Source organism: Microcebus murinus, chromosome 12 (genome assembly GCF_040939455.1).
Source record: "Microcebus murinus isolate Inina chromosome 12, M.murinus_Inina_mat1.0, whole genome shotgun sequence".
Lineage (NCBI taxonomy): Eukaryota > Metazoa > Chordata > Mammalia > Primates > Cheirogaleidae > Microcebus > Microcebus murinus.
Window position 1 is genome coordinate 91,529,703 of NC_134115.1, and position 17,984 is coordinate 91,547,686.

The 17,984-nt window shown below is 63.5% G+C and overlaps 1 protein-coding gene across 2 annotated transcripts in view; it reads right to left on the reverse strand.

The window, feature by feature from the left end:
• Positions 1–17,984, reverse strand: part of COL5A1 (collagen type V alpha 1 chain) — a 159,478-nt gene that overhangs the window by 93,573 nt on the left and 47,921 nt on the right. For both annotated transcript variants that reach the window (XM_012782112.2, XM_012782111.2), the window contains exons 3-4: positions 16,633–16,846; positions 15,615–15,777 (exon numbers count right to left, since the gene is read on the reverse strand). In XM_012782112.2, the coding sequence (XP_012637566.2) occupies positions 15,615–15,777; positions 16,633–16,846 (377 nt within the window). The remainder of the gene's footprint in view (positions 1–15,614; positions 15,778–16,632; positions 16,847–17,984) is intronic.

Sequence of the window (17,984 nt, forward strand, 5' to 3'; positions counted from 1 at the left end):
CACCCAACCATTCACTCATCCATCTGCTCATCCATCCATCCATCCATCCATCCATCCATCCATCCACCCATCCACCCATCCATTCTTCCATCCATTCACTCAACAGCCATTACTGTGCACCTACTTAGCTCCAGCCACTGCATCACACACTGGAGATGCAGCTATGACCCAGATCCACTGCCTTATGGTGCCCGCATTCTCCCCCAGGGCACCACTGACCTGTCTGTGCCCCACTGATAGCTCACATCTGCCCAGACACCATAGTCACCGGGCTTCCTCTAATGCTCCCATGGGTCCCACAGCCTCTCTCTAGCCAGCAGCTCCTAACGGGCAGAGCCTTGAGTGGAGTCAGGGAACGCAGCGCCCTAAGCCCAACCCAAAGGAGCTGGTGACCACCCGGCACATGTCAGAACCACACGCCCCAGCAAGGAAGCTGCACCCTTCCTGCCTTCTGTTTGCTGAAGCGTGTGAGCCCTTCTCTGCCGGACGCTGAGCTGTGCCCACAAGAAAAAGGGAGGCACATGAAGGGAACAGGTGTGGCCTCCCGTCTGTGGGACCATGGCAGTGCTGCAGGGACCTGTCATCTGAAGTCACTAAGTGAGGGTCCACGGATGGCCCCGCGGCTGTGAAGCAGGGTGCCGGAGGTGGGCACTGCCCCGGGACAGGATCCACTGCCCTCCCCGCTTCCCGAAGGCTCTGTGGGAAACTGGCCCAGAGATGGGCTAAGGTGGGGTGACTCACTCTCAGAACTGGGGGGGCAGCCTCAGTGCAGAAAAGCCAGGCCCTACCTGGTCCCTGAGGCTGGTCCCAAATGCTCGGGCCCCGCCCCTGGGTTTAGAAACCTCGAATGATGTGTGAGGAGCTCGGACCTCAGAACTGCCCCAAGCAGACCTGACGGGCGGGCAGGGCGTGGGGAGTGACCCCAGACAGCTGCCGGCCACCGCCCTGCCAGGGACCCGCATCACAGCAACACAGGGACGTCTCCGGGGAAACAGGAGAGGAACCAACGCCCAAAGTAGACGCGCTCTGCGTGTTGCTGCTTCCCATGCCACTTGCCTGCCCCTCTCTCTCCACCCCTCTCTCCACCCCTCTCTCTCTCCATCTCTCCACCCCTCTCTCTCTCCACCCGTCTCTCCATCCCTCTCCCTCCACCCTTTTCTCCACCCCTCTCTCCACTCCTCTCTCTCTCCATCTCTCCACCCCTCTCTCTCTCCACCCGTCTCTCCATCCCTCTCCCTCCACCCCTCTCTCTCCATCTCTCCACCCCTCTCTCCACCCCTCTCTTTCTCCATCTCTCCACCTCTCTCTACACCTTTCTAACTCTCTCTCCACACTTCTCTCCATATCTCTCTCTCCACCCCTCTATCTCTCCACCCCTCTCTCTACACCTCTCTACACCCCTCTCTCTACCCCCCTCTCTCCACTCTTCTCTCTCCACCTCTCTCTCTCCACCCCTCTCTCCCCACCCCTCTCTCCACCCCTCTCTCTCTCCATCTCTCTCTCTCCACTCCTCTCTCCACCCCTCTCTCTCTCCATCTCTCTCTCTCCACCCCTCTCTCCACCCCTCTCTCTCTCCATCTCTCTCTCTCCACTCCTCTCTCCACCCCTCTCTCTCTCCATCTCTCTCTCTCCACCCCTCTCTCCACCCCTCTCTCTCTCCATCTCTCTCTCTCCACCCCTCTCTCTCTCCATCTCTCTCTCTCTCCACCCCTCTCTCCACCTCTCTCTCCACCCTCTCTCTCTACCCCTCTCTCTCTCTCTCTCTCTCTCTCTCTCTGTATCTCTCTCCCCACCCCTCTCTCCCCACCCCTCTGTTGCTCCACCCCTCTCTCTCCTTCCCCCTCTCTCTGCTCTCCTCCTTCCCTCCCTCCCTGCATGTCAGAGGCTCTTGGCCCATGCTGTAAACTCCCCAGCAGACGAGAACCATATGACAGGAACAGTGAATCAAAACCACACATTTTTATTAAGCAACACGACTTCTGGTTCAAATTTCATCCAATTCAAATAAAATATTTTTTCCTTTCAACTGGCAACTCGACATCTGAATCTATAACCTCCAAATGCACTTCATGGCGGGAGAAGCCTCGCAGCCGTGGCCCTGGCACTCAGGTCCCCCTCCATCTAGCAGCCACGGGGCTGCCTCCTGCAGAACCCCACGCTCCACGGGCCTCGGGCGTGCCCTGCCCACTCTCGCACCCCAGTGCCCGGCACAGCGGCCACACCTCGAGGGCCCTGCGCTGGCCTCAGTGGGCACACCCCGCCCACGCACGCCCCACGGCGACCAAGTCCCAAGCCTGGGTAGGAAACACTCACGGCAGGCAGGAAGCCGGACGCGCCCCAGTGCCCAGCCCGGCTCCCTGGCCTGCCGCCACCTGCCCACACTGCGCACAATGGGCACGAAGCCCTTCATCCCCAGGGACAACCCCCCCAGCCGCCTCCCCAGCTGCTCCTGCTGGTTTAAAACCATCTGTTCACCAAATCCTCGAGTGGAACTTCACGCCGCAAAACGTGCCTATTTGTCCTGTGGGAATGTCCACCAAAGCGCAGGGGGTCTAAGGGGAGAGAAACTGCCGCAAAGCCACCTGCGGGACTCTGGTGAGACCACCTGCCTCTGCCCTGGGCCACCCGGTCACCGCACAGTGCGGAGCCAGGCCCGGAGGACTCCGGGATCCGGGTGCCTGGGTCTCTCGGGGGCTGCACTCGGTCAACTGTTCTGAGCAAGATGAGGCCGCAGCTGATCCAAAAGCACCGACGGGGGCCAGAGGGGCCAGAGGTGAGCAGGCAGCCCTCAAGAGCCGGGGCACAGGGCAGCCCTGGGTGGGGTGCCGCAGGGCACCCCCTAAAGTGTTCCTGAATCCCTGAAACCCTTGTGCGTCCCCGACCCGGCGAATGTTGTGATGGATCCCGGCTGGAGAGAAGGCCCGGCCTCCTGCCCATTCTCGGTCACACACGTGTCCCGACGCCACGAACCCTGGGCCCGAGAGACTCGCTGCCACGGGTCTGGGCGCCTGGGATTCAGGAGCCAGGAAAGCCCCAGAGATTTCAGGACGCGGCCAGAACTGGACCCGCCGCTCGAGGGCAAGAACACCTCCTGCGTCCCCAGCGGGACCTCGGGAATTCCTTCCGGAACATTAAACGAGAGGCTCCTCTCTGGACACAGTGAGGGGCGTGTGGAGACTGCCCGGCCCGGCTGTCCGCCAGCCAGGCAGCCCCAGGCGGGGGCAGCCCCACATAGACGGGGAACCTCGGCCTCCCTCCCGCCCCAGCCTGCTGCGGGGACCAGACAGCCCTGCCGGAAGCTCAGAAAAGCCCTCAGCAGGACCCTGCCACCCACTGGACTCCTCCTCATCGTGATCAGATGCAACCTCAGCATCCTTCTCAACCCAGGGCTTTTGGAAGCCGCTACCCAATGCCCAGGAGATGGTGCGCCACCCCGGACACCCCAATCTGATATGTAGCACCTTTCAGATGTAAAACTAATGGTCGTAACTCCATGGCTGTATTTTGAGAGCATTTCCATGGGGCCTCGTGTGGCACGAGGCTCCCAACTACAGACTGAGACTCGTTTAATAAGCCTGCCCCCTCGGCGAAGCCTTGCACGGCACTTGCCGGCGGGTGGCCCCTGCGTGGGCTTGGTGTGTCAGTGTTTTAGGGGGACAGGGACGGGCGCTGGATCCTGGGCTGCCGCACAACGCTTGGTGACAGCCACAGGGACCACACAGAGACGCCTTGGGCTGCAGCCCCACAGGACCCAACACGGGGGGGGGGGGGAGGTGAGGCGGCTGCAGGCCGGGATTTGCCCAGCGGGCTGCACCCAGGCCCTTCCCTGCCGCGTGGGTGGGCCCTGCCCCCGGCACCTGCAGAAAGGCCAGCTGCTCCCCTCGCCCGCCAGCACCCAGCAGTCCCCGGAACCAGCCGGACACCCAGCCCACAGTGGCCAGTGGTTCCCGTCAGATGTCACGTCCAACTGATGGATGCCACTGCACACTTCCCCCGTCCCTGGCCCGCATGACAGACGTGACCCCCACCTTCCCTGGAACCACTCCTTCTTCCAGCTTCCTCCCCTTCCTGGCTCCTTTCTCCCCATCCACCCTCCTGCCAACAATCACGGCCGCGCCTCCCTGTGCCGGCCTCCCGCCCTGCATGCAGTGTGATGGGCCACGGAGCCCTGAGGTGAGGCTGTGAGGTGCTGCGTCTCACTCTCTACTGTCCACTGTCTTCTCCTGGAACTTTCCGGCCCTCCTGCAGGGCCGAACAGCCCCCAGACACAGGTGAGGCAGCCAAGCAACCCACAGCCCACCAGCAGGCCGGCAGCAGGACCTGGGGTCGCCTGCTGTGTGTGTGACCCTGTTCGTACCCCTGCATGTGTGTATGTGTGTGTGATATGTGTGCACCTGTGTACACATGTGCATGCCTGTGTATGGTATGGTGTTTGTACAGGTGCATGTGTACACATGTGCATATATGTGTTCGTGTGTGTACGAATTTGTATGCCATCATATCTGTGCATGTGTGCACTTGTATGTATACGTACATGTGTCTGGTATGTGTTGCATGCATGGGTGCACACAGAGCAGGCTGCTGACTGCAGAGGGCTCTGGCAGTGACACCGAGGTGCCCAGGACTCAGTCCCCTCCCTCAACAACAGCCCAGGGGCCCTAAGGCTGCTGGACTGACCCTGCCCCATATCCGAGCGCCAACGTGACAGCCTGTGTCAGCACATCAGACTCTCTGCACGCGCTGTCCGCGCCTTGGGAAAGGCCCCGTGTCCCATGGCGACCCTGCTCCCAGCCCTCTGTTGCGTCTGGGCGAAAGCGACTCACACATGGGCCCCCCACGCCCCATCCTCACAGCCCCTCCAGCAGCGGGGCCTCCTTTCCACGCTCCCTTCCCCACTGCACAGAGGCACACGCAGGGGGTCAGAGGGGCAGGGCACTCTTGCAGGACACATGTGCTGTTACGGTCCCAGAGCCGCGTGGCACAAGTCCAGGCCATGGTGCCAAGTCACACGTCCTGCACATGGGACGACCTTGGGACCCCACTCCCCACACCCCGCCGCATCGTCCCCGGCCCCTAGGAGCAGGGCCAGGCACCTGCCCAGTCCTCCAGGTGAGTTCAGGCCGCCCCTGCTCCCAGGCTGAGCCCTTCCACCCGCACAGCCGGCCCGCGGCCTCCCAAAGCAGCTGCCCAGAGAAGCAGGTGGCGGGCGTTTTAACGCCACCCCTGGCCCTGACAACGGACCACCGCTTCCCCCTTTTACACGCCTGTTTTCTGCCCCCTGCCAGGTCCATACATCTCTGCCAAGTGCCCGGAAGTTTCCGCCGCTGTGCCCAGTGGTCATCACGGCCATCCCGCTCCGCTGCGCAGCCCCTGGGCCCTCGGCGACATCAGTGGCCCGTGTGCCTGTGCAAGGAGGCCAGGCGGCCCAGGAAACCGTCCCGCTCGACCTCGGCAGGGGCATGTTGTCCTTGGCTCTGGCAGGGCCGGGAGCATTTTGCTGAGAGAATCAGTTCTGCCTTTTCCGATAACGAGATTGAATCCACGCTGCGCTTCTGCTATGAGCCGAGGAAACTGCGACGTCTTCACTGCAGAGCTTTGCAGCCCTGGGGGCTGCGGAGCCGGAAACGTGAGCTCGCCGGACTGGAGAGGCTCTGCTGCCAGGGCCGCCCCGGCCACGCCGTGGCCTCTCCCTCTGATCGCCTCCCTCCCGCCGGCTAATTCTGCACTCCCCTCTCAACCCAATGCCCCGTCCCCCGGGACAGCCAGCACGGCCTGGCACCCGGGCCCCCTCCCTGTCCAACCCAAACGGGCTCCGCGGGGATCCCGGCTGAGCACTCCGCTTGCCCGCCCTGCGGACTTTATCATCTAATTTTAGCCACAGCACTCCGTGCTCGTACACGGAGAGGCGCAGATCATCTGAGAAGACAAGCCCTGCTTGTTGGAGGCCGCGGGTGAGTCGTTAGGCGAGTGTGTCGTCCGGGGAGCAAAACCAAGAGGGAAGCGCCATGTGCCCAGCTGCCCGCCGGCCCCGGCCACATGTCTCGCCGGCGCCCGGGTCCCAGGCCTGGCGGGAGGGCCACACCTGCCAACCCCCTTGCAACATGCAGCCCAGGGGAAAGTGAGTGAAAGTGCTGACTGCAGCCTAGAGAGGGTCCGGGGGGCCCAGCTGCTGTCACGGGAGGGGGGGACATGGACCCTGGGGCACCTGGGGAGGGGGCGGCATCCAGCCCTGGGCCTCCGCAAACAGGAGCCGGGGTGTGGCTGCGCTTCCCCATGGTAACAAGTGACAGATGCAGCCCCACATGGACAGGGCACCCCCCTCCCCCTGTGGGCCTTCACACCTGCCCGGGGCCTGCTGGACTCTAAGACAGACGCGGCCAGGACAGACTGGCGGGAGCCACGGCCCCTTCCCCCCCCACCCACCCCCCAGCCACCTCCTGATGTCCTCGGGGCTTCACGTGGGAGAGGCCGCCAGATTGTCCTGTTCCAGCTCTCACGGGCCTGAACACGTCACACTCACAATCTTGCTTCGATATTTTCCATCCAGAAGTCACACAGGATTTAAAAACAAAGTGCCCCAGGCCAGAGGAGGTCTAAACAATCTTTTCCATGATGCTCAGAGCCCCTGCGGAGTCTGAGAATCAGTCTGACACTATTAACGTGAGTGTTTAAAGAAATATTTTCACATGCTTGCAAAACTATGTCCTGCCATGTCCCCCTTGTGCACATGTGTGCGCCCAGCCCCTCGAGTCCCAGTCCAAGGCCCACCTGTGGCCATCAGCCTGGGATGTCTAGGGCTGAGTCCACTCACAACTGCCCTGGGCGGCAGGAATGCCACACCTGTGGCAGGGTGGGCGGCACACATGTGGGGATGCGTGGCTGATGTGGGCTCTAAAGCTGGCCACATTAGCTGACTGAGCGGGAGAGGCTCCGTCTCCAGACCGAGGGACAGGAGGACGGCCCCCTCCTCAAAGGCTCACCGTCCTCTAAAGGCCATGGGCCTCACGGACAAAGGCACACACCTGTCACCGGGGCAGTGCACGAGCGCGCTGTTCCATCCTTTTCCGCAGCCAGACTTTCAGAGCAGCAGCCCTGCAGGAGCGGTGTTCCCCGGAACACGGGGCATGGCTGAGCACGGGCACACGCACCCCCAAGCCCTCTGGAAGGGGGGCATGCCACCCTGGGCACCGCTGCTCAGAGGAAGCTGGTGCAGGGATGCGGTGTGAGCCACAGGTGGCCAGAGCGCTCACCCCTCCCTTGTCAAGGTGAGGACTTAAGCACGGAACTGATGGCTCCAGGCCCCATTTGCAGGTAAAAGAGGGTAATGAGATCCACCCTGCAGGAGCGTCCTAAGGACTGGATGGGGTCGCAACTGCAGGACACTGCCCACGTCAATCCATGCCACCAGCACAACCAAGACCACAGCCATGACCATACTGCCACCGTCATTGTCGTCCCCTCCACCATCGTCACCTCCACCACAATGACATCACACCATTCCATCATCACCACCACTGCCATCATCAGCACTAACCTCACACATTACTATCACCACCATCATCACCGTCATCCTCACCATCGTCACCTTCACTACCATCACCAGCAGCAGCATACCCACCACAGTGAACATCACCACCACCTCCACCACCACCTCCACCACCATCATCTCTACCATCATCACTATCATCCTAACTAACACCATCATCACCACCATCACCATCTCCACCATCATTATCACCACTTTCATCTCCACCATCATCACCACCATCCTCACTAACACTATCATCACCACCATCACCACCACCATCATCACTATCATCCTCACTAACACCATCATCACCACCATCACCATCTCTACCATCATCATTACCACTTTCATCTCCACCATCATCATCACCACTTTCATCTCCACCATCATCATCACCACCTTCATCATCACCATCATCCTCACTACCACACACATCATCATCACCATCATCCTCGCCACCACACACGGGGCACGTGCACTACAGGCCTGCGCCCAGTCCCCAGGGCATCACCTGCCTGGCCCCCAAGACTGTCTGCTCTGGGTCTCCCCAAGGCGAGGGAAAGGCAGGGTGCACCGACCCCAAGCGGACTGTCCAAGGTCACGGAGGCTGTTTCTCTCCAGGCACCAAAGGGCAGACTGAGCAAGTCCCGCCCCAGAGGACCGTGGCCATGGCAGGGCCATACCCACTTTGGGAGCTCTTCTCCCTGCCCCCCAAGGTGGTCCCCTCCATCCCCCTCAACCGCACCCAACAAACAGGGCGGCAGCAGCAAGACGGGGTGTGCCGCTGCTGCTGAGAATTATAACTACAACAATACTACACACCGACCCCCAGCCGTGTTCAGCGGCACAGCACGTGGGCTCTCCTTGAAGGGTGACCGGGGGGCAGCACTGGCATATGGCACGGGCCCTGCAGGACGGGCTCCCCCAGGCCTCCCCTCCTTTCCTCCAGACCATGAGCCTCACATCCCTGTTTTCTAGATGAGGAAGCTGAGCCCAGGCTTGCCAAGGCCGTCGGAACGGCAAGTGGGGGCCAGGGCTCGCCTGCAGCCCCCAACCCCGGCCACCACGCTCAGGAGAAGCCCCACGACGTCACGGCAGGACCCCCGGCCCATCGGCCAGCAGTGGCAGCTCCCAGGCTCAGGCTGCGGCTGCCCCGGCCACGGGCCCCTCCTGCAGAAGGCACCCTGCCCCCCGGGAAGGCGCTGGCCTCCACCTGCCGCCCACATGATGCTGCTGCTCCAGAGGCCGTCCCTCCCGTGACTCCCCAGCACTGCGGGTCCCTCCCCGGAGCCCATCCTCTCGGCACCTGCCCATCAGAACGCCCACTGCAGCCTGGCGTGAGACATGGGACGGGGCCGGCTGGGAGCCCAGGCCTGCTGCTCACGGTTTCCACAGGACACACTCAGAGCCCCCCTGGCCCGGCAGCGGGAGGGGCCGGGTCCCACGCCAGCCTGACTCTGTGGGGTCTCCCTGGATCCCTCCTCACCGGGTCCCCTGGGAGGGCAAACCTTCCACGGCTGCTGCCAACAACTTCCCTCAACACGGATCACTGAGCTCGGTGGCTGGCACCCGCCCAGCGGGCTCCCGGCCACCTGTGCGAGGCAGCCGGCCAGGCCCACGTGCCACCCCGCCTCCCAGCCCAGCCTTCCTGGACCAGAACCAGAGATGAGAACGCACCTCCCGTTTCTACCTGCACAGCGGCCTCAGGAGGGCAGTCGGTCGCCCAGCCGCGCCAGGGAGCTGCACCCAGGCTGCCCCGACCACCCCTCCCGCCACCCTGCCACCTCCTCAGCACAACCCGGCAGGCCACACAGGCGCCTGGGTTGGAAACCAGCCAGCCAGCCACGCCAGAGGCTGACCCCAAGCCCACGTGCGCTATGAGAACTCTACACGGGAGAGGAGCCCCTTGTCTGTGCTGGTCTGGGGAAGTGGCTGAGTGGTGGCCCCGAAAAGACACACCCAAGTATCACCGAACTCCCAGAACCTGTATTCACAGGAGACCTCCTCTGGAAACAAGGGTCTCTGCAGACAGAATTAATTAACGATCTCAAAACGAGAACATCCCAGATTAGGGTGGGCCCTAAACCCAACGACAAGTGTCCTTACAGGAGACACAGGGAGCAGAGGAGAGGCTGAGTGACGATGGAGGCGGGGGTTGGGGCGATGCGGCCACAAGCCAAGGAGCACCTGGGCCACCAGGAGCCAGAAGAGGCAGGAAGGATCCTCCCCTGGAGGCTCCAGAAGGAGGGTGGCCCTGCGACACCTGGATCTTGGAATTCTTGCCTCCGGAACCGGGAGCAACTATATCCCTGTTGTGTTCCCAGCAAGCCATGATCATGTGTTGCGGCAGTGACCAGACGTGAGACCCTGAGCCTATGTCCTTCCACGCTGCGTCCCCACACCCAGCCCGGGGGGCCCTCGGCAAGCAGGGGAGGGACGGAGGGATCCCAGAAGGACCTGGAGGCTCAGGGGGGCCGGCTTGGGACGCTAGTGCGGGGCCGTGGACCTGGGCCTCCGACGGCTTCTGCAGCCGGGCCGCAGGAAGGCGGTCCCCGGGCGCAGAGGACTCCCGCACGGCCCAGCGGGTAGGAGCGTGCCCCCTCGGCAAAGGCCTCATTCCCGGCCGGGAGAGCGAAACTCCAGGAAAGAACGTGTCAGTGGAAAAGCCAGACCCCTGGAAAAAGGGAATCAGGGATTAGGTAAAGCACTTGCTGTTTTCCAAAGGCTGAAAGGAGGGCAGACGGATGGAGGACCATTAGCTGCGCGGACAGGATGCCATCACTTTTCCCGCCGGCACCCAGGGGTTTTGCAGGGAAAGCGCGAGTTTATGGTCTGTTTGGTCTTGTTGCCCCTTGAAACATTCAACAGCTTAAAAGCATGTTTGGCTCCGAGCCCAGAACTGGCTGGCTGTCCCCGTGGGGGGGGGGCAGGGGGGTTGTCCTCCCCCACGGCCCCCCTCCCTGTCACGGCTCACTCAAAGAGGGGGTCCTTCCAGCGTGGCACCCCACGGCAGAGGCCCTCCTGCGGCCGGGCACCCAGGCCCTGCCTGTCCCCATGTCCCCTGCCTAGTCCACCCCCAGACCCTCCACGTGGAGTGCTGCCACGTGGCACAGAGTCCGCTGGGGCAGTGGCCAGGCAGCCCCACGCTCCACCCACAGCCGTGGAGGGTGCTGGGACAGAGTCCCTGTCATGCACAAGAAGGACAGCCCTGGGAGCCTCAGCCCTTGCAAACAGCTTGTGCAGACTCTTCCTAGAAGGTTCCAGGGCTTCACAGACCTCACGGGCCAGGGGACTCGGGTGTTCTCAGGGCCTGTGCAGGGCTCTGGAGACAGAGCACCAGAGGCCCGGAGCAAGGCCAGGCACCGCGGCACCATCGGGGCAGCCCGGGCCCAACCTCCTGCCTCTGGCCCCCGGGATCCCACCCAGCTGGGGAAGGGCCCACTCGGCTGCCGTTTCGCTAGGTGACCTTTGGCAAGCGACTTGGTCTCCCTGGCGCTGGCTTCCCGAGCTGCGCGGTGGCGGCGAGACCCCCTGTTCCCGGGCGCGTGGAGGCTGCGGAGGCCGCTGCCTCGCCTCTCGCTTGGCTACGTCTGTCCTGCCACTCACTGAAAGGAAACTCGCACGCCCGGCCCGTGCCAGACGCCAAGCGCTCTCTCTGGCTGTCGTGTGTTTCCGAAAACACAAAGCCGGTTCCCGACTAAGCCTGGATTAAAAGGAGACTTCCCTGCACCGGCGGCTCTGGCTCCCCTCCCCTGCCGCTCCCTGCACGGTGGCCCGGCCGGCCCAGCCTCTCCCCCACCTCGGGGGTCGGGGAGCTGTGCCCCGGGACACCAACCGGCCCACCGTGCCATGCTCGCCGGCCCCGGGGCACAGGTACAGCAGGGAGGAGGGACAAGACTGAGGTTGTGCAGGTTCCCAGGATGCGGCCCCAGCAGCCCCGGCACACTGTCCCCTGGGGACACGCTGGCAGGGAGAGCGGCGCGGCCACATCGCAAGGCAGACGGCAAAGCGATGGCCCAGGGAGCCGCCCGAGCCCCCAGCTCACACCGCCCGTCCTGCGGGATGGAGCCAGGATGGGGCCCAGCCTAGCGGTCTCCTGCCGGCCTCACAGGGGCTCTGCCAGGGAAGCAGCACAGCGGCCCACCAGGGGACCCCTGAGATGGCAGGTGTGGGCACAGGCCGGAGGCGGCCGTGGGGCGCTAACCCTGCTCAGGTTTGCGTGACCCTCAGACGGTTCCTTCCCGGGGGTTCCTGGCGTCTCCGTCCTCACCAGGGCTCAGTGCCCTCATCGTTACGGCAGGAGTCACCTGCCTGTGCAGGTGAGTCCAAAAAGCCGAGAACGGACGGTTGGTGACTGTGCCACCGTGGAGAGAGCAAGCCTCGCTCACGCTGCCGACGCTGCCCCTGACGCTGGCAAGCCAACGCCGGCCACATCCACAGAGCAGCTCCGACCACCCAGGGCCTGGGTCAGGGTGGGTCCCTGCGGCCTTCAGAGGGGCCAGCATCTGACGCAGACTCTGTTTCACCGCCCGAAACCCCCCAGTCCTGCCCTGGCACCCCCATCTTACAGAAGGGGACACTGGGCGCCAAGTCCTCATCGGGGAAGGAAGGGAGTGGAGTCAAGGCCCACGGCCCCTCGGGCAAGCGCGCGGCCCATGCACGTCACTTCCTCCCGGCTGGCTTTGCGAGCGGCTGGAGTGTCCAACCTCGCCGGACGGCCAGGTGGCCCCACCAGAGCCAGACTGAGACCAGGCTGGGGCGGCAGGGAGGCCCAGGCCCGTGGGAGCCGGTGGCCCAGTGTCTGTACCCAGGGAGCCTGCAGGCGCGGTGCCGCGGGCTAACGCGCTCTGTCCTGCAGGAAACGCACTGAGCTCCTCCCCGAGGGTCTCCCCCCAGCTCCGTCCCTCAAGGGCGCCTCACTCTGGACACAGGGCCTCTGTGCACCCCGGGCAAAACCCCAGAGCCCTGTTTAAACAAACTCTCTAGAGCTGGGTAAGTCCCTGTTTGGAAACAGCCCTCAACCCAAACTCGGTGCGTGTGTTCCAGCCGGGACGCGGCCGGCCACCACGGGCACCAGAGTCCTCCCGGCTCAGCCGAGGCTTCACGGAGCCACGGGACAGATGGCTTTCCACAAGCAGAGTCGTCTTCAGGGCAGGAGCCGGGCCGCTGGAGAAATGGTTTTCTGCAGGGCCAGCCTTTCTCTGCAAGAGCCTTCCCGGGAAGGCCAGCACTTAAAAAATGAGAGGCGCCGTTACGTGCAAGTTGCTAGAACGCAAAGCATTAAATCACTTTGCTTCAAGGGAAATAAAAATTCTGTTTTGCTTGCAGTGAGACGAGAAGTGGCCGGGACTCTGAGGCCAGCTCACCAGCTTTGTCATAACTAGGACAGGGTCTCACGGCTAGGACAGGGTGGGGCTCCGGCCAGACCCCTGGCCTCGTGCTTACGGACTCTCGCCATGCATGTGCTTACGGGAAAACAGCCTTTCCTGCTCAGAGAATCGAGGAAGCAGCATTTGTTTCAGGATCCTAATTTTTTTTTTTTTTAAACAGAGTCTTACTCTGTTGCCCGAGCTGGAGTGCCGTGGCGTCAGCCTAGCTCACAGCAACCTCCAACTCCTGGGCTCAAGCGATCCTCCTGCCTCAGCCTCCCGAGTAGCTGGGACTACAGGCATGTGCCGCCATGCCTGGCTAATTTTTTCTATATATATATATTAGTTGGCCAATTAATTTCTTTCTATTTTTAGTAGTAGAGACAGGATCTCGCTCTTGCTCAGGCTGGTTTCAAACTCCTGACCTTGAGTGATCCGCCTGCCTCGGCCTCCCAGAAGGATCCTAATATATTTTTTTTAATTATGTAAAATTTTTTCCTGAATCTTTACAGTAAAAAGTACACGTGAGCACCCAGAAAGCACTAGCTGTCACAGAGATCCGGCATAGCAGGGAAGAACAACCATGCAATAAGTTCACTGAATGATGCCACCCTGCGGCGGCCTCAGCACACCCCCCCACCTCCAGATCCAGGACCTCAACCGCAGGAGAGTGGGCAGCGGTGGCAGCAGCAGCCCTGGCTCCCAGCCGCAGAGCAGCACCTGCGCCAGGTGAGCTCCCACGACGCCCCAGGTGCTGCGCCTGCTGTCCACCTTTCACGGTGAGAGCTGGCCAAGGCCACCTGCTTGGCCCAGATTCTCCCACCAGACTGGCGCTGGGCCCCATCCGTGCGACCCCTGAGCCAGCTCTGAGCCCCGGCTCCCCAGGAGGGGCGGCGTCCTGCCCGGCCGAGGACAGCCCGGCGTCCCTTAGCTCATTCCCATCTCGGCGAGTCCCGTCAGAAGCGTGCCCGGAGGGTGCCTCTCGATCCGTGGCACACATTGGCAGCGCCAGCAGGACCCACGTGCCCGCCCCGCCCTGCTGAACCCCAGGCTGCCGCTTGCAGGAAACCTGAGCTGCGGGTGATGCCAGCCCCACCCACCCCGCCTCCTCCCCGGGGGCCTCCCTGTGTCCACACGGCAGTGGCTGCCTTGGGCTTTCCCGGGCTGCCAGCGTGGGCCGCTGGCCCTGCCTTCCCCTCCACCCGGCTCCACGCTGGACCATCACCTGCCACGCAGCTACCTGTCTCCAGGGCCGGCCTCGCGGGAGGTGGCGTGCCTGTGCTTTGCCCCATTAGACCTTGGGGAGTCTTTGCCACAGCTCCAGGAGGACCACATGCGTGATCCCACTTTATAGACGGAAAACCCGGCGCACAGAGGCAGCTTGGCCTACGCCCAACGCCAAGGCGCGACAGAGCTGAGCGTCCAGCCCGGGTTGTGCCGACCGACCTCTGCCACGGTGACACCGCGGTACCCACTGCCGATTTACGGACAGCTGAGGCTGTGGAATTTCACTCTCCGTGCATGCTGAAGTCGCAGGGCCGGTGGGTACGGCCGCCCCGGTGCCTGCCAGCAGACGTCGCCGCCGTTACCGCAGAAGTAGAACGAGCACACGTATGTATGTCTCCATCGAGTGCCCTTGGCAGAGCCCCAAGACTGAGTCAACACCGTTCCTGTCCGGTGGCCCCCGAGTCACGGAGAAGACACACAGCCTCCAGGACCCCGCCTCAGACATGAAACAGGGAGGGCGGGACGCAGGAGGGCCTCCAACCGCCACCAAGCATGCCAGGGCTTCCAGGGCGCTACGCTGGCTCTCAGGCACTCCAGGAAGAAACACTGCCCTGTCCTGTCTCTGGGGCCCCGGCGGAGGAAACCCGGGAGCCAGGGTTGCCGTCGGAAACCACCCAGCCCGGGGTTTTCAGACCCACCCGAGCGGCACAGGCCTTGGTGCACACGGAATCCTCTGCAAAGGCCAATTTGTGCAAAAGGAAAAGAGCCCAGCAGGGGGGCCTGGCTGCCCCCGGCCCAAGCCGAGGGTGCATCAGTCCCTGAGTGCTCCTGGGAAACAGTCTCCCGGGCCCTGCACGGACCGCTGTCCCGGCTCCTCAGGAGGCAGGGCCCTGGAACCCGCTGCAAGAGGCCCCACGTGACTCTGTGGCCCTCCCCTGGGCAGCGGGGACCGCTGGTCACCTGCTTCCTGTGCTCCCACGAAGCCTCAGGCTGAGCCCCAGGCCACGAAGGCTCCACGGCCGGAGTGGAGGCCCCAGAGCCCACCCTGCCCGGCCCCCTGGACCCCAGGCTCAGACGCAGCCCCCGGGAAGCAGGGCTCTGGCTGGACGCCGCTGGGTCAGGGCACCCCTGGGGGGTCGGCAGGGTCCTCCTGGTGCACCACGCAGTGGCCAGCTCCACCCTCCGAGTCCCCGAGCGCGACCACCCCCTTCCCAGCACGGTCTTAGACGCAGGAGAGCAGAAGCCGTGTCTCCACAAGCCTGGGGTCCAGGCTGGCCAGAGCCCCGTGTCCCCCCACGCTGGCACCAGGAGGCACACGTCAGGCCCCTGGGACCAGGGCGGCCTGCAGACGGCGGCAGGTGTGGCCCCTCCATGTCCACGGGCCACACCCCCCCTCGGGACAGCGGCAGAGGCTTCCGGCCAACAGACCCCGCGACCACGCCGGACGGAAGAGACGGGCCCCGGGCGGCACGGGGCGCAGCGCCGCTCACCTCGAACACCTCCTCGTCCAGGATGCGCGTCCCGAACACGATGATGCCGTTGACGTCCACCATGGGGTGGTCGCTGCGGTCCAGGAACTTGGTGCTCTTCTTCTTGCAGTCGAGGATCAGCGTGACGTTCTTCTTGTGGACGCTGAGGGCGATCCGGTGCCACCTGCAGGGAAAGGGACAGCCCGGGGTGAGGAGCGGCTTGCGGGGCTGAACGCCAATCCCGGGCCCTGCGCAGACCCCGAGAGACACAGGGTCGGGGGGAGCCCCGCTGCGGCACGGCCGGGCCTCTGGGCTCCGACGAGTCCGGGCACTGACCCCAGCAGCACCATGTGCCGCGGGGAGAGCCACTGAAACCCCGAAAACCTCGGAATTCCCGTCTCCAGATGGGGACAGCTGTGTGAACCCCGTGAGCTCCTCGGGAGGCCCAAGCTCACAGGGGGGGGACGGGTGTGGAGCTCTCAGCACGGGGCGCGCTCCCAGCAGCAGCTGTCACAGCCCTGGGGCGGCCGCCACATCTGGGCACTGGCCCCGGACTGCCAGTCCTATGTCTGAACCCCGATGCGAGCCACAGAGAAGACTGGGTCTTCACGGGGGCAGTCTTCACGAGGGACACAGAGGCACAGACTGTCAAGGACCGTGAGGTCTTCAGAGACTGCCACCCACGACCTCGTATGTGTTCGCCACGCACAAGGTGACTGCCGCCCACCAGCGTCTGGGTGTGCACCCACCGGAGAATTCCGGCAAGACGTGCCTTCGTTTCCTACCATCCACTCCCACGTCTACCGCGTGTGCATCCTTAAAGATGCCTCAGATCCTGCCTGGAGCGTGCCGAGCCTCAACACACAACCTCCTATGTCCCTGCTGACGCCAAGTGGCTGGCGTTGTCGACCTGCTTCCATGCATTTTACAAAGGGGGAGCAGAGACCCAGGGAGAGAGAAGACCCCCCACGCACAGGCACGGGGGACGAGCTGGGCGTCCGCTCCAGCAGGGGGACAGGGCTCCCAACCGGCCACTTACTTGCCATCCGACAGGTTGATGCCCCTAAAGAGGGGGTAGTCCTCCGGCCCCGGCTTCCCCGTGTGGTCCTCGTAGAGGAAGACCGGAGAGCGTCCCATCTCCAGGCCAATCTGCTGGATGCCCTGCTCGTTGTAGATGGAGACCAGGAAGGCCTGGCTGCCCTTCTTGGCTTTCACAGTGGTGAGGATGGAGAAGTCCTCGGGAAAGGCAGACGCTGCGGCAGAGGACAGGGATGAGGATGCAGGCAGGAAGGCCCCACCCACACCCGGCCTCGGCTGCCTGCAGGCGAACCGACTCAGGGACCTGGCAAGCTTTGCCACAGCCACCTGCTGCACAGCTGCGCTTTGATCGAACTGTTCCTGCAGCCCTCTCCTACTGCCACTTGGCCAAGCCAGCGCCCTCCAAGGTCAATTCAAAGGCAACTCCTCCATGAAACTGGACTGGTCCTTCCAGCCGGGAGCCCTCACGTCCTGTCCTCAGTTCCTGCACCTAAGTACATCTGCACAGAACCCCCAGGTAGCACCTCCTAGACTGTGGGGTCCTCTGGGCAGAGGCTGTCCCTGATGCCCCCGTGTGCCCTCCACGCGTCCAGGCATCCAGCACTCCCTGCAGGCAGGAGGGAGGCGGGAGGGAGAGGGAAGGAAAGAGGAAGCGGCAAGGAAGGCAACAGGGGCGGGACCACGGCTAGAACAGCGCTTTCTGGTATTTCCTGGTCCGCATGCAAAACACAGAGAAAGTAGAAATAAATCAAAAGACTGCAATCCAAACTTAAAAATAAAAAAATCCTAGTCTGTTGGCAGGAGGAAACGCCCCCCACACATGGGCCGGAAACAGTCGGGGGTGACTAAGGGCAGAGCCCTCGGTCCACGGGCATGCCAGGAAACCTCCGCGCCGACCCCGGGGGTGAGGGCAGCCCCCACACGCGTGCCGCGTGTGACCTGCAGTCCTGCCAGGAGCCCGGCGCTGGCGGACGGCCGCGTGGCCACTCGGAGCACGGTCGGGTCGGCATCCATCCAAGTCGGTGCTGCTGAGCCGGCCAGAGCGCGGCCCGGGGAGGTGGCAACACAGGCACACTGAGGGGACGGGGACCTGCTCACACTCGCTGAACCTCCGCAGGGCTTGAAGACGAGGAGAATCCACCCCCAGAGCCACCCTCTGGGTCAACCAGATGGCCCCGGAGGCCCTCGGCCCCTGCCGGGTGGCAGAGCAGGGCTGGGCGGGTGGCGCACGGCAGCTATCCGGGAGCGCCCTCTGCTGATGGAATCGTGGCACAGCGGGGCCATGCACCTCTCTGGGAACAGGGACCCAGGTGCCCTCTTGGGAGAGGGGACAGCCAAGGCCCCCACGCCCAA